At 61.3% G+C, this 15,122-nt stretch overlaps 1 protein-coding gene across 2 annotated transcripts in view; it reads left to right on the top strand.

The window, feature by feature from the left end:
- The first annotated feature begins 5,307 nt into the window (after nt 1-5,307).
- Nucleotides 5,308-15,122, top strand: part of SDK2 (sidekick cell adhesion molecule 2) — a 50,681-nt gene continuing 40,866 nt past the window's right edge. Inside the window, exon 1 of one of the 2 annotated variants that reach the window (XM_040582102.1) lies at nt 5,308-6,036. In XM_040582102.1, the coding sequence (XP_040438036.1) occupies nt 5,958-6,036 (79 nt within the window). In that variant the 5' untranslated portion in view covers nt 5,308-5,957. The remainder of the gene's footprint in view (nt 6,037-15,122) is intronic. The other variant, XM_040582103.1, reaches the window with a different exon arrangement.

Below are 15,122 nucleotides of genomic sequence, written 5' to 3'. Positions count from 1 at the left end.
TTGCAAAGGCAGAGGTGCTGGGGGGAGCATGAGAAGATGTGATTTATGCTCCTGAAAATGAGCTGGTGTCCTTCCAAGTCCTTTGCTTTTGGGTCTACAGTGTCCAGCAAAAAAACCAAACCCTTTTCCGAGCGTCAGATGCTGGAGTACATGGGGAGCTGGGGATCAGAAATGTGTTTATTGCAAATGCTCTGGCCCAGGGCAGCAGAACTGGGAGGGCTCCTGGCACCCCTAGCCTGGCCCTGGCTGGTGTGTGGGGTTCAGCAGCAAGCGCCTTTGAAACCTCAGCCCCTGGAAGTGTGTGATTAAGTGAGAGTCTTGGATCCAGCCCCTAGCAAACCCGGCTGGTCCCCAGCTGCTGTTCTTGAAATGCTTAGGAAGGTGGCCTTTAAATGTTAAGAAATCATGTTAAAATGAGCCAGAGCCTTAGTTTAAATTTTTAATCTCCTGATTTAAAAATCAGCCTTGAGGTCTGGGCTGTTGGCGATGGGCTGGTGCTGCTGAGCAGGCATTTCTGTGCTGGTGGTCTTGGGGCGCACGGCCAGTTCTGAGCTCGCCGCCGTGAAGCTGGCGATCACACCTTTACCCTGTCACTACACAGTGGAGCCAGCTTTCCCTGTGGCCCATCCCCGGGGCTCCTCTCGGCTCTTTCCAGCCAGCAGAAAAAGCAAAACTCAGCTTTGCAGCGCAGTGGAGGAGCAGCTGGTGTGTCAGAGCTGTGGGGCTCCCTGTCCCATGGCTATGGCTTTGGGTTGTTCTACATTTAGAAATGCTTCTGCTCCCCAGTGCCTGTGGTCTTGGGAAGATACTCTAGAGGAGGATTTGCTAGTGTGATCCACCAGTCAAGGAAGGGCTGTGTGTCTGGAGCAGCAGGAACAGTGTTTTCCCCCACCATGGGGCTTGTGGATGCACTCATCTGTAGCAGCACATGGGGATCCAGCTCCAATCCCCAATCTCCTGCTTTTTGTATGAGGGAGACGCACCCCCCACCAGCATGAACGGCTCTTGCTGTGCTGCCCTGAGCTCCTCCACCGAGCTGGCCACGCTGCGGGAAGGCTGATAAAAGCTTTGTGCTGGAGCAAAGGCTCCTGTTCGCGCTGGCTTCCCCAGTGGAGGATGGCTGTTGGGATTAATGTCTCTTCTCCATCTGTATCTCTGGCTCTCAGGTGGAGGGGAAGGTGTGCAGCCTGTCTCGGGGTGCTCAATTAGAGGCAGTTTAGAGCAGGAGAAAGATTTAATGCCAGCCTTACTTCTGTACCGCAGCGGGTTTGGGAATCCCCAGCCTTGTGGTGCTGCTTGTGCCAAACCCCTGGGTTTGGAGTGGAATGAGGGGTGATTGGGCTCCGTGGGGGTGGAGTTGAGCCACCCTGGTCCCCACATCTCACCCTGGGAATGAGGGGTGATTGGGCTCCGTGGGGGTGGAGTTGAGCCACCCTGGTCCCCACATCTCACCCTGGGAATGAGGGGCAGTTGGGCTCAGTGGGGATGCAGCTGAGCCACCCTGGTCCCCACAATCACTACGGAGAGGTGGGAACACTGGGCAGGGCTGCTCTGGCACTGTCAGCAGTTGCTCCTGGGGAGATGCTCAAGATGCTGCTCCTGATGTCAGTAGTGTGATGGGCTCCAGTGAGGGCGTCTGGGGAGGGTCAGAGCTGCCTGGGACCCCCCATCCCTGTGGCTCATTGAGGAATGGACCCATCTGACGGTGGGAACTGGTGGGTGTATAGGTGGGGTAGAGTCATGGCAGCTGTGGGCAAGGTGTCCCTGGGAAATTTCTGGCCCTTCTTGTCTTGTTCCCAAACCTATGCTTTCCAAGGAGCCAGATCCTGTTTGGAAATGGGACTCCTGTAACCACTACCAGGAAGATGCTGTTGCTCTGCTCTCTGCCAGCTTGGAGCCCCGCAGCTCTGCAGCACCAGCCCCGAGCATGGTCTTGCTCTAGGCTTGAAGGAAGGTCTTAATTGGGCTGAGATGCCCCAAGCAGCTGATGCTGGGAGAGAGCTCCAGGCGAGGAAAAGGAGCAGTCCTGGCAGGAAGGAGAGGGCTTGCTCCTGTTGCTATTCCTTCTCTCAGTATCTTTTTTAAAACATCAAATATTTAAGATGTTTCTGTTCCAAGCCGGTTTGGAGGCTCCTTGCACAGCATCCAATGGCAGCGTGGAGCCCCGTTTGATGTCCTTCAAGGAGAGACAGCTTCAGTCCTGCCAAAAATGAAGTGTCTGCCTGGGGGCTGGGAAGGATCCCCGTGGCCCAGGAGTGTGATGGCTGTGTCACACTGCAGTTCTCCTGGGAAGAAGGGATCTACCCTAAGCCCAGGTTTAAAGAGAGGAGTTAACAGATCACAAAGGCTGCTTGTGGCCTACAGCACTCCCCAAATTAACTATTCCAGGAGAGCAGATGCTTCTGGAAAAATTAAAAAGCCACTTCTAATCTTAATAACAAAAAGAGTATTGGGGAGCCTTGCTGCAGCCATTTAGTTATCCTCACCATTAGAAATGTGCACCTTATTGCTAGGCTGGATAGGTCTGGCTTCGGCTTCTGCCCGTGGGAGCTTGTTATACCTCTGTGTGCGAGGCTGCAGAGCCTCCGTTATCCAATTTCTCTTCCTCATGCCAGTGCTGACAGCCTGTGGTTACATCTCCCTCCTCTCCCCTTTGATAGCAGAAAAGGACCGAGCTCCTGGAATCTCTTGCTCACAGGCAGTGCTTCTGACCTTGCCTCTCCTTGTCCCTTCCTGGAGCAGGGAGCTTGGAAGGGGCACGATGCACTCCATGGGATGCTGTGCTCATGCTCAAGGAACAGTGATGCTGCCGAAAACAGCCAGCATCTCATCCAAGAAAGGCTGGGGATGCTGAGGATGGCCAAAGGAAACTCTTGGCTGTTGTCCTGCGGTCTTTGGATAATGCTGATGGTCCCCAGAGTGCCTGACATCCCAGCAAAGACTTTTACATTTCAAATAAAGCCTTGATCTTTTTTTGGAACTTGCCTTGGTTTCAGACAAGAGTTTTTAATTCAAGCCCGGCGACGTATTTTGGGTTTGACTTTGATGCGCCCTCTTCAAGCAGGAAGCAAAATAACAGCTTTCAACTCTACAAATAGGCCCGAGGCAGCTTTCTGCTGCCCGCAGGGGCTGTGCAAGGCGAACCCCTCATTACCGAGGTCTCCGGCAGCAGCTGGTGGATGTGCTGCTGTCCTTGGGGGCTGGAGCCCCCAGCATTTGGGGGCCAGGGATTTCTAGAGAGGAGCTCAAAAGTCCAAACCCTGATGTGTGCTTGGAGACATGTGCATCTTCACTCTTTCCAGAAGACTCGGAGAGGCAAGAGCCATGTGGTGTGGCTCACAGCTGGTCCCTGTGCATGCGTTGCTGTGGTTCCTGGTGTAATTACAAGTGATGCTGCCCCAAATTGTGGATCAGAAGTTAGGATTCTCAGTGTGCCATATGACGTTGCTGGAGGACCGGGCCGTAACTCATGGGAGAAGGAGAGATGCCCTGTGTGGGGCAGGGGTGATCTAGCAGCACAGGGGGGCCACAGCTGCCCACCTGGGAACCGCCTGGCATGTCCTCAGGGTCACCAGGTAGGTGGCAATGTGGGTGCCATCAGTTCCTGCTGCCTTCTCAGATTCGCTGGGATGTACCAGAACTGTACAGGGCAGCTCCTGGCTTATCCACCCACTCCTGGAAACAGCTGCGGTGGTGCATGCTGGAGCTTGCTCCGGCTTGGATGGTTTTGGGCAGAGGAGAGTTGGTGTGGGGCGGGCAGGGCTGTGCTGCCAGGGCTGGGAGGGAGGACATGCTCTGGTGGGAGCATTGCTGTGAAATCAAAACTCAACCAGTCTGCCTGGATGACTGTAGGGAACCAGGTACCTGTGCAAGTGGGTAATAAACGGCTTGCACCTCAGCAAGATTAATTGTAATAGCCATAAATCAGTGCAGGCGTCAGGGGCAGACACTGAATTTATGGCCCTGGAGACAGGAATTCCTGTTCTTTATGGAACAAAGCCCTGATCCTGCAGGGGCTTGGGAGCATGCTGAGCGTTATTGTGGCTGCTCCCTGCTGCGGCGTGTGGGGGGGTGCCTGGGGAGCAGGGTCTAAGCCCACCACAGCAGGCTGAGCTCGCCCCTGGCAGGGCAGCTTCTCTCCTGGCTGCTTCCAGCCCACACTGGGAAACCCCTGCTGGAGGGGCGAGCCAGGGCTGCAGCCTCCCACAGCACATCGATCCCTGTCCTCTCAGTTGAGAATGCCAGCCACGGAGCTGATTAATGCTGGAGTGGGCAAGTGCCGGGTTATTGTTCAGTCTCTCTTCAAGAGGTCGATGGGAAATTTGGCAGTAGCTCTCCACATACGCAGCGTGCACACAGGCATTGTCCCCCCGAGGACGGTGTGTGATTTACACGTGAGCACGTATAACGTAGTGGAAATGCACACGGGTGCTGGGGCACTAACGTGCACGGCTGTATCGATGCTCCGCTCGTGGCACAGTGCTCCCTCCGTCCCTGCCCTGGTTTGACCCGGTGGTGCTGGGCTGGCCTTCAGGCTAATCTGCTCATGCTTTCATTTCACCTGATCCTTGTAGGTCCCTTGGCTCACAGGTGCTGTGTGTGCTCAGGAGGCTGATCCAGCATTCAGGGTGGGTATTTCCTTCTGTGCAGATGGTGTAAGTCCTTGGGTGGCAATGCTCAGCAGCAGCTGTGACTGAGCTTCTCTCCCCCACCTAACGCAAGGCACTCTACCAGCATAGCACACAGACATCTTTGAAGGATGTGCATTCAGGGCCTGGTCCTGTTGGGAGGACTGGGCTTGAGGATCTGCAGGATCAGGCCTGAGGAGGTGGTATGTTATCTGGGAGGTGCTGCTGGCTCATCGCTGGGGTCAGGGCTTTTATTTTTTGAGCACCCTGAAACGTTTGCTGTGGTAAATCCTGTGGCAATGAGTTCTGCCCTTGAGCTACTCCGGGGCCCGCCTGTGCCCCCTCCCAGGGAGCTGGGTGCTGATGCTCTGAGCGCTGTCGGAGGGGCTGGGGGCAGCGCGGGGTGGGGGGCGGTTCCAGGCGCTCGGGAGGGGGAAGCTGCAGAGGGGAGAGGCTGCTGCTCCCACAGCCGGGGGTACGGCGGTACGCGCCGCCCGCTCCGCACGAACCGAGGGCGGCCGGGGGGACGCGCCCGCTCCCCCCGCGGCACCCTGCGCGCCCGGCCGCGGCCGCTGGGTAGCGCTCGGAGCCGCGCCGTCTCCCCGCCTCCCCGGCTCGGGCTGCCCCCGGCTCCGCCGAGCCCCGCCGCCGCGGCTCACACTGCCGCCGCGCCGCGCAGGAGGAGCAAGGCAGCCGGCCGGAGCGCCGAGAGGGGACGGCGCGGCGCCGCCAGCCCGCCCGCCGAGCACCGCCGGTGGCTCCGAGCGGGACCCCGCGCCGCTGCCCGCCGCCGCCGCACTTTCTCCGTTCCCCCGCGGGTGCCGGGGCGCAGCAAGGAGGCAAGGGGGGGGGGAGAGCCCCGGCGCCGGTGATGTCCCTAGGCAGGAGCTGAGCGCTGGGGAGGGGCCGCCTGCCGCCCCCGGCCCCCGGCCCCCAAACTTTTGGGCGGCTGCGGGAGCGGCCCCCATGGTGCCCCCCCCCCAGGGCCAGCGCGCAGCCCTGCGCTTCCCGTCCCCCTCCCTGACGCGGGGCGCAACGCCCGGGGAGGAGCCCGGCTGTCAGCCCCGCTCCGGATTTGGGGGTCCCGGCTCCGCACGTCCCCGGGGAAGTTGCACGTGGTGGGGAGCTGCCCGCGGACGCCCCCCAGCCCCACCAGGAGCCTTTGACCCCGCCGTCTCCACCTCCCTCTGAGCAGCGCTGCTGCGGGGGTCCCTGCGCCGGAGCCCGGAGGACGCCCCGGTGGCCGGCCGGCAGCGGGGACCGGTGCCGCAGCCGCCCGGATTATAAAGTCGGGGAAGTTGGCCCCCCGCACCCCGTCTCGGCGGAGCCATGGCCCGGCTGCGGAGCTGGGGGCTGCTGTGCTTCGCGGTGCTCGCCATGCCCGGCCCGCCGGGAGCCGGCGCCCAAGGTAAGGGGATGCTGGGTGGGGGCCGGGACACGACGCCCTCCAGCTCCAATTCGGATGCTGGAGATGGACCGCGGAGGGTTGGGGGTGGGTGGGGGTGTCCCAGCGCTGCTCCCCTCAGCCGAGCCCCCACCCTCCCGCGCCGGGGAATCTTTCTGCCCGCCGGGGGGGCGGCGACCGAGGCGGCCCTGGAGCTCCTGCCGGGGAGGGTGGGGGGGCACAGAATCGATGATGCTGGAGAAGCTACCCCGGAGCCCGCCGGTGCCGAGCACAGCACCCGGGAGAGCTCGGTAGGGGCAAACAGCCCGGCCGTGCTCTGCCTCCTTCCCCCTGCCCTGGAGCTTGCCCCAAGGCTGGGGGGGTGGAATGTTGCTCTGAGCACGGGGTAGAGACTGCCCTGGACCACTTTCGAGAGGTTGAGCGTCTCCCTAGAGACAGCAGGGTTGAGGGCACCATTTCACCCCCTCCTGGGGGACCCCCATTACACCACAAGACCTGGGGTGCAAGTTTGGGGAGCTCCCTGTGAGCAGCTCTTGCCCTGGTGTTGGTCCCATCGACCTCCAGCTGGCTGGTCAGACCGGGTGGGGGGCCGGGGCTGGAGGGGGGTTGCTTAGCCCTGAGCCCCTGTGGGTGCCCAAGGCTCCCTGTGCCCCCAGCCCACCCTTGGGGTGAGGCAGTTTTGCTGGGGAAGGACGAGCCCCTTGCCCCAGGAGCTCTGGCACAGCACAATCTGGTTTTGGCTGCTCCGCTGCCTGAGTGGGATGTAGAAATAGTTTGTGGCCCTTTCGAGGTGCAACTGGGGTTCAGAGATGCTGGGGGGGGCCCAGGATCCCATCCCCTCCCCAGTGGTGAGGCTCTCTGTGGGGCTGCAGAGGAGGTGCCCAGCTGGTAGGGTTGCAGCACAGCCACCTCCGTCCCTGCTGCTTGGACCGAGCAGATCCAGGTTATGAAACATGGGGGGCACAGTGGGGTGTAGCGCTGGGGGTCCTTGCCTGAGACATTTCTTGCCCTTGTTTGCAGCAGCAAGTGGAGCCAGAGTGTGTGCTCCTGTCCTCCCGCTCCCCCTGAGCCTCCCCCAGCACTGCTATAATTTCTCAGTAATTAAGTTCAGAACATAACATCTAAAGCGGCAGTATATTATCCGGGCAGGCCCTGTGTGGGGAGCTGTGAAGGTCTCTTTGATTGATTCACTCCCTTGCCGAGTTTCTCTTCTCCTGGCTGGCGTCTCCGGCTTGGCGGGTCTCCTGTGGTCTGTTTGTTCCCCGCCTGCGGGACGGGCTCCTGGTGTGACCTGATCTTCCATTTGTCCGTGGGGCTCTGGGGTCTTGCCGTGGGGTGGAAGACATAGGGCTGTGTTGTGCTTCAGCCCTTGCGAGGGGTGGGGAAGGGGCTTTGCCCCCCTCTCTTGGTGCAGGAGCCAAGCTTTATGGCTTTGGCTCCCTGCGGTGTGTGTCACGTCCTCGCGGGCGGTATGACATTGCTCGGTGCCCGGGCCCGGCACTGCATGGCAGCAGCAGCCACGGGCGAGCGCCAGCGGTGGCTGCCCGAGACGGAGTCACGGCAGGGGGAGCATTGCCGAAGCCTGGCACGTGCCCATCGCCCCTGCCGCGGATGGCACTGGGGACGCGCTGGCAGGGTCACCTCCCTGGCTGCGATGCCCGGTGCGTGTGGGGGCTGCTGCAGCCCATTGGGGTGGGTTGGGCACTGGGGTGAGGGAGCTGGGGAGGGGGCTGGTGTGCCGGCAGGGTGCCCAGTTTGGCCTCCAGCTCAGCCCCGCGCAGTGGGGCAGGCAGGGCAGCCCCGCGTGGGCACCCCTGCAGGGCTGGCAGCGGAGCTGGAGGCAGGCAGCGCTTTGTGCCGCTGCTATTGATTCAGGCGGCCGAGGAAAATGGGATCAATAGAGAAGGGAAGGAGGAGGGGACGGCGTGAGACCTCCCTGGCCAGGGCGCGGGGGCTCCCCAGGCGCAGGATGAAACACTTTAATACCTGCTGTTGGTAAAACAAAGGCCCCTCGCTGCCGGGGAGAGAGGGGATGGAAGTTTAATTACAGCCCGTCTGTGCTGTGTAGTTATTAATTACCCCTCGGCAAAAAATAACTTATTGATTAGGGGCCTCGCGCTAATTACCCAGAGCCAAATGCGGTGCTGGGTGGAAGGCTAATCAGTCAGCACCGCCCAGGCGGGAGCTGTGTCGCAGTGCGACCTGTGCCGGGGCTGAGTGCCGGTGCCATGGCTGGGGGGGCTGTGCCATGGTCAGGGGGAGCACGGGCAGCCCGTTGCTGCCAGCCCTGCCCCAGCCAGCCCATGCCTGCAGCAAAGGTGCCTTCAGCTGATTAACAAGACAATAAAGGCCCCCCCAAGAGCTGGGAGGGGGGGGGCTAGCTGGCTGGGGGGTCACAGCCCCCCTACCTTTTTTGTAGATTGTGACCCCCAGGGATGCGGTTCACTTCCACACCCTCCCCAGGGCTGGGGGCACAGCTTGGGACCCTCCTCGCTGGCACAGTACCTCTAATGGGATTGAGGAGGCTGCGGCCAGTCCCAGGAGGGATTTGGGAGGCTTAAGGTTCCAGACGGGATTTGGGGCAGGGGCCTGAGATGGGCAGCTTCCACCAAAGAGGCTTATTAGAGGCTGGTGTGGGGGAGTGTCGGCATCTTCTGGCACCCACGCGTGGTGCCTGGGCACATCTGGGTGCATGGAGCCCTGTGGGGCTGAGTAGGATGGGGGCAAGACCCTGCTCCTGCCTGGGGACATGATGCGGGTGGCAGGCTCACGCCTGGACAGAGTGATGGGTGATGGCGGCAGCAGGGGAGGGATGGCCAAGCGTGGGTGTCTCCTGCCCTGGCTCCATTGTCTCTGTGAGCACAGCCAGCATGTTAGCTGGTGGCCTTGTGCAAAGCTCCAGCTCGGGAAAGAAAGTGGCTTTTAGGGGAGGGGAAGGGAAGATTAAAATTTGATGCTGCTTTGGAAGCCATTAGTGACCACCACGCACAGCAATGAAATTTTGATGACCTGATAAGTGTAAGGGGACGGGGATACGGTCCAGTCCCAGGCAGCCTGTGTCACCACCGTGCTTGGTGCCCTGGCTGGTCCCCGGAGGTTTGGGGTGCCACTGCTCCGAGCCACAGCAGCACTGAGGTGTGCCACCACGCCCGCGGGCTGGGAGCCAGCGCCCTGGGGGAGAACAGGAGGATGAGGGCTGCCAGCAGCAAGGAGGGTGGCTGTGGGCTCATACCCACCTCTGCTGCCCAGCGGGGCTGGAGCTGCCAGCTTGGCTGGGCACACATTGGTGGGCTGGGGTAGCTGGGGGTGGCTGAGCGGCCCCTGCCCCGGTGCCAGCCAGGGGCCAGGGTGGCTGTGTCGAGTGCTGCTTGTCCCTTAGTGATGGGGATTAGGCTGCGGTGGCGTTGCCGCTCAGTGGGCCCAAATGAGGGAGCTGGAGGAGAGAGGGAAGGAGGGATGCAGGCAGATGCAGATTGCTGGTGAACCTGGGAAAACGCTGATAATTAAACCTGGGAGTAGGGAGGCTGGCTCACGGGATGCCGGCAGGGCGGTGTGATGGGGGGTGACCCTGTGTTTGTTTTCGTGGGTCTTGACAAACTATGCCCTTGTCCCCAGCTGTGCCTGGAGCTGATCCCTCATGTGGCTGGTTCGTGCCTGGGGACAAGCTCCAGCCACAGCACGCATTACTGTAGGCCCTACACAAACTGGCTGGGGTGCACTGATGTTTTGCAGCAGCAGAGGCTGTTGTCTGGGGTGAATAAGGCTCTGCTCAGCCTGGAGTGCAGAGTTGTGTGGGAGCAAAACCCTTGGGGTGTTGGGTCCCAGCTGGGGTGGGTAAGCAGCGGGTGCTATCACCTCCAAGTCCTTGTTACCTCCCAAGATTGTTAGTACATCGCGTGTCACTGGGTGAAAAATGGTCAGTGTCAGGCCAGTAATAAATATGCTGCTGTCAGTGGTGATGTGATCGTGCTAACGAAGGGTGATCTGAGCCCTCGCAGTGCCCGGGGTTGTGCCAGGGCTGGTGCACAGGGTGGTGCAGAGGGGCCGGTGGCTGTGATGCTCTGCTGGTGCTGCCTGGCACCAGGCCTTGGTCTTCCAAAGCGCCCGTGGGTGTTCAGCATCCCTGTGGGGCCAGGATGTCTCAGAGTGATGGGTGCTGGGAGCCAAAGGGGTGTCCTGGGAGCTTCTCCTCCTGTGCGGGGGGGCGTTGCTTGGGGCTGCTGGAGAGGGCACAGGGCCAGGGTCACTCAGAGCTGCTGGAGGTGCAGCGATGGTGCTGGGGACCTCCCACATCCTTGTGGCTGCTGCTCTGTTTTGGGGTTTACCCTCTGCATTCCCCAGGGCCATCCGTGGAGATGGATCCAGGGGGGGCGTTCCTGCCACCCTTCATCCTGCCAGCAGGCAGGAATGTGCTGGCAGCAGCTCCCTGCCTTGCCGGCCCTGCATGGCATCCCTCACGCCATGGGCACGCCAGCAGTGCTGCCTGCATGGGCACTGCCCTGAGCACCATGTCCATGGGGCTGGGGACCGGCTGTCAGGGTGTGTCTCTCATCCTGCTCCCCGCGATGCTTTGGGGGTGCATCCCCCTGCTACTGGTGATGCTTTGGGGGTGCACCCCTCTACTTCCAGCCATGCTTTGGGGGTGCATCCCCTGCTCCGAGCCATACTTTGGGGGTGCAACCTGCACCTCGCTCCTAGCGATGTTTCACCTTCTGCACCAGCCTGCACCCGTGGAAGGCGGCGGCCCCCTCGGCGGCCCCCTCCCCTTGCCCCCAGCCCCGCGGGGTGCAGGAATGCCGGTGCCTGGAAAGCCGTGCCGGGCTCGGGTTGCCTGGGAACTGGGTAACCTGATCCCTGGGAACGGGGCCGAGGGCAGGGGACATTCCCGGGCTGCAGCTGGTCCCCGGCCCCCTTTGTCTCCCCGTTCCGATGGGGTGGCTGTGCCCCCCCGTCGCCACACCCCACCTCCCCCCCAGCAATGGAGACTTGGGGCGCGGGGGCTCTCGGCCTCATGTAGGACCATCCCTTGGGATGCTGTGACTGGCAGCTGCTGCCTGCTCTGGCGTGTCACCTCCCCGCGTGGAGCAGTGTCACCTCCTGGCCAGCAGCCACCGTGGGCTGGGGAAGGCCCTGGGCACTGGGACCAGCTGCCGCAGTGTGCCAACAGCTGGGCATCCTGGCCGGCAGTGGGGACGGCACGGTGGCGATTCCAGGAATGCTGGGGCCCCCAGTGCTGAAGCCACCCTTCCTCCCCTCCCTGTCCTCGTCATCCGCCCCAGTGCATGGCAGCTCTGGCTCAGCTGTCCTGAGCGTGCCGGGAGCTCTCCCTCCCCCCCGGGCAGCTGGGGGGAAACTGAGGCACTGGGCAGGGGTGGCAGCGGGTACGGTGGGAAGGGGACTGTGGTGCGGTGCCAGCTGGTGTCCCGCTGCTGCACACGTGAGTGGCTCTGTCGGCTCTCATCAATCACTGCCTGCCCACGCAGAGGTGCTGAGGCCCCCAGTGTAGGGAAACCTTGATGAGTTTGACCATTAGCAGAAAGAAACCGCTGAGCTAATTTTAGCTGTGATAGCTAATTGCTTTTTGCACTGCTGGGCGAGACGACAACCTGCAAGTCCTCGTCTGTAACCTTGAGCCCTCCTGGGTGTGCGGCAGTGATACTTGGGTCCTGCCAGGGCGAGGAGTGGGATGTGGATTCATTCGCAGGGGTGCTCGTCTCTGGAGAGGTTTTTCCAGGATGCTCGGTCCATGTGCAAAGCTGGCGGAGGCTGGGGTGCCTGGCCGGGCCCTGCTATCCCTGTTGCAAGGATGGGTGTCCCTTGTGCCCCCTGGAGAGCAGGGACATGTGGCATATGGGGGGAGACTCTGGCTGTCCCCTGATGCCAGCAGGTCACCCCAGCCGGTGAGAGACCCCCAGCTCTCAGCAGCATGGCTGCGTTCATGGCTCACAACAATGTGATGAAGGGAAACGCTGGTTTTAGAGCCTCTTCACTGGTCAGGGTATATGTGCCCGCTGCTGGGTGTGTGAATTGCCTGAGCATTTCCCCGGGGTGAGAGTGGGGCTGGGGACCTACATGATCCCCTGTTCTGTGTCTGCAGGACTGGGGTGCATTTACCAGGTTGGTTGGAGTCTGTCCCTCTGCCCCCATCCTGCAGGGCCATCCTGTGCAGCACATCCCGGTTCACTGGCTGCGCTCTGCGGCCAGGTGAGGAAACCAGGCTGAATCCAGGACGCGGCTGGGCAGTAACTGGGGCTTTATGGGGTCATTTTTGTTCCTTATTCATCCTTTCCAGGAGCCTGTGTCTCCCTGATGGGGAGCAATCGAGCTCTGGGCTGTGCAGGTGACTGTCCCTGGGGCTCAGGCTGTGGGTCTCAGCATGGTGAGCTGCTCAGTCCTTCCCCCCCCCCCCCCCTTCTCTTCCTCCTTGTCTGGAGCTGGACCACACAGGTCAAGCTGAGAGCTTGGGGGAAGGTGAAGGGGAGCGAGTCCTGCGTGGATCTGGCATCCCTATCCCCTGGCAGTCCGTGAAGGTCGGGCTGGGAATGGTGCTGGGGTGGGAGCTGGGTGTGGACATGCTGCTGGATCGTGGGGCCAGGATGGATGGATGGATGGATGGATGGAGGGGGCTGGGGTGCGGCAGCCACAATAGCTCTGGTTGTAGCAACCCGCCTCCTGAATGCCTGAAAAACAGCTGATGGCCGTGAAGGGGGATGAAATGGGATTAGCTGCTGTTTCCAAAGGGAATGTGTCCTGCCGAGCCGGACAATGCGCCCGCTGTGCCCCTGCTTCACGCCTCGGTGCGCTGGCCCTGGCCAAGAAGGGCTTGGCGCTGGCTTCCCGGGGCTGGGGTGATGCCTCCTGCCCTGGCTGTCCCTGGAGGGCCTTGGGGTCAGCCAAGCCCCCAGTGCTCCAGTGCTGGGTGCTGCGCAGGCTCCTGGGGGTGCTTGCAGGGGGCTGGAGAGCCTGGGGCAGGGTGGGGATTTCTGCCTGCCCTGCAGCAGCAGTGAGTGGGTCCCAGGGGACCCGGCACAGCCCGTGCTGGGGTGGCAGGAGCTCGAGGCTGCCCGACGCCAGCAAGCAGCAATGCTGGGTGCCCAGCCTGAAGCCCCACAGCCAAAACGGAGAAGCAAACCTTACGGTACGAGGGGCTTTGCAGGGTGGGTGCCTACTGCCCCTGCGCCCCCCTGGAGCTTGCCCGCAGTAGGTGCCAGGGCTGGGGCGTGAAGGGGACCAGCAGCGTCTCGGAGTGGGAGCCGCACGCGGCCTCAGCTGCAGCGCTGCTGGGTTGTGCGCGTGTGTGGCACTGTGCTCGGTGGAGTGAATTGATGTTTATTTTGATAATGAGTTCTCAATGCATTCGCAAACTAATAAAATCAACTCATTAGGGTGGTATGTTTAATTCAGAGCTCTGCCGTTGGGAGAACCCTCCCCGCTGGCTGAGCACCGGGAAGTGCCTGAGCACCCGGCCTCTGCCTGCATGCGTGAGGTGCAAGGAGAGGAAGGTGATGGGCGCCGCCTTCTCTCCCCATTTTCTCCATTTCCCTCACTTGCATAGTGGAAAGAAGGGCTGGGAGGGCAGTGGTGGGGAGCCGAGCTGTGCAGTGAAGGGTGGAAACAAGGCATGTGCTGCGAGCAGGAGCAGTGAGCTGCTGGAGCGCTTCACCTGGGGCAGTGGTGGAGTCTCGCTCGCTTGGCTTCTCCCCGTCCGCTTCACGTCAGGCTGGGCAGTGGCGCTGGCTTTGCCGCTGGAATCGCTGGCCCAGCTTCATGGCATTGGCTGGAAAAGCCCCTCTGGCTGGGAGAGCCACAAGTGTGCAAATAAGTGCAATGACCAGAGTTTGCTTCTCTGCCCTGGAAATTCAGGGCTGTTGTGGATGGCTGGGGGGGATTGCCAGACTGCGAGTTATTCCCATCCCCCATCTGCAAACAGGGGTGTCTGGAAAGCAAAAGCTTTGGAAAAGGTTTTTTCCAAGGAAAAACTCATTTTTGCTGTCATGCTAGAGCTATTTATGTTTCAAGTGAGCAATGCAATGACTAATTAATAGTTAGAAAAAAGGATGTCTGGGCAACACCCCAGTGAGTGCCCAGTGCCCGCTGGCTCAGGGCTGTGCCGTGGGGAAGGGGACCGCAGCCGCCAGCACCTTCGTCCCATCGGCGGGGGGGGGGGGGGGGGGGGGGGGGGGGGAGCTGGCAAAGTGTTTTCCATCCCCCGGGGCTGGCGACTTAATTGCGTCAGCACCATGGGAAAGGCTGAGTGGGGTTTTTCTTGTGGTTTCTGTCTTCTGTTTTTCTTTCCCCGCTGTATTCTTCGGTTGGGAAATGCCGCCTTGTTGAGATTCTCGTGGCGAGCCTGGAAAGCAGCTGGCTGGCTGCGAGGGCTGAGCTGAGCATCCTGCTGGGGGGTGCAGGGGTCAGCAGAAGCTCAGGGATGGCAAGGGGGGGATGAATGCCCCTTGCAAGAGTGACATCCCAGGTGCTGTCGGGGTACCGCGGGGCAGGTCTGGCAGTGGCTTTGCTTCCCACCACTCCTTGGCCATGGTGGACCCAGGAGCCACCGCAGCCCAGGCCTGTGGTTGCCTTCCAGGAATACCTGGAGGATACACTCGACATTCTCCGTGGGGCCAAATCCAGCCCTGGGCTGTGCTGCACTGCACCAGGCTTGTGTGCCATCCATCCCACCCAGTGCTGGGACCACCTTGGCAGCTGGGTGTGGAGCCTGTTCCTGCCAAACCCTTGTGGGGATGCTCCGGTCCTGGCTGTGAAGCCTTTGGGGATGGGGATGGCCCCTCCACCCCTGTGAGGCTGCAGGGAGGGGGATGTGTGTTCACCCCCTCTCCTGCCCGGAAAGCGTCTGGCTGGCAGCTTTTAGGGGGTCTGGAGGTGATGTCTGTCTGTCCATCCTTCCCCTCCTCACCATTTTGGAGCCTCTCCTGGGGAAATCAGCCTCAGGATCTGGCCCCTCTAATTGCGTTGAGTCACTCTCTGGGTGTCCGTGACTCACAGCAGTGACCCAGATACAGCGGAGCTGCGTAATCGCGGGGTCGGGAGGATTTATGGCATCGGAAGGAGTTTGCTGGAGAAGGAGTTTC

This window comes from Falco naumanni, chromosome 1 (genome assembly GCF_017639655.2).
Source record: "Falco naumanni isolate bFalNau1 chromosome 1, bFalNau1.pat, whole genome shotgun sequence".
NCBI lineage: Eukaryota > Metazoa > Chordata > Aves > Falconiformes > Falconidae > Falco > Falco naumanni.
This window is presented reverse-complemented; position numbering and strand designations above follow the sequence as displayed.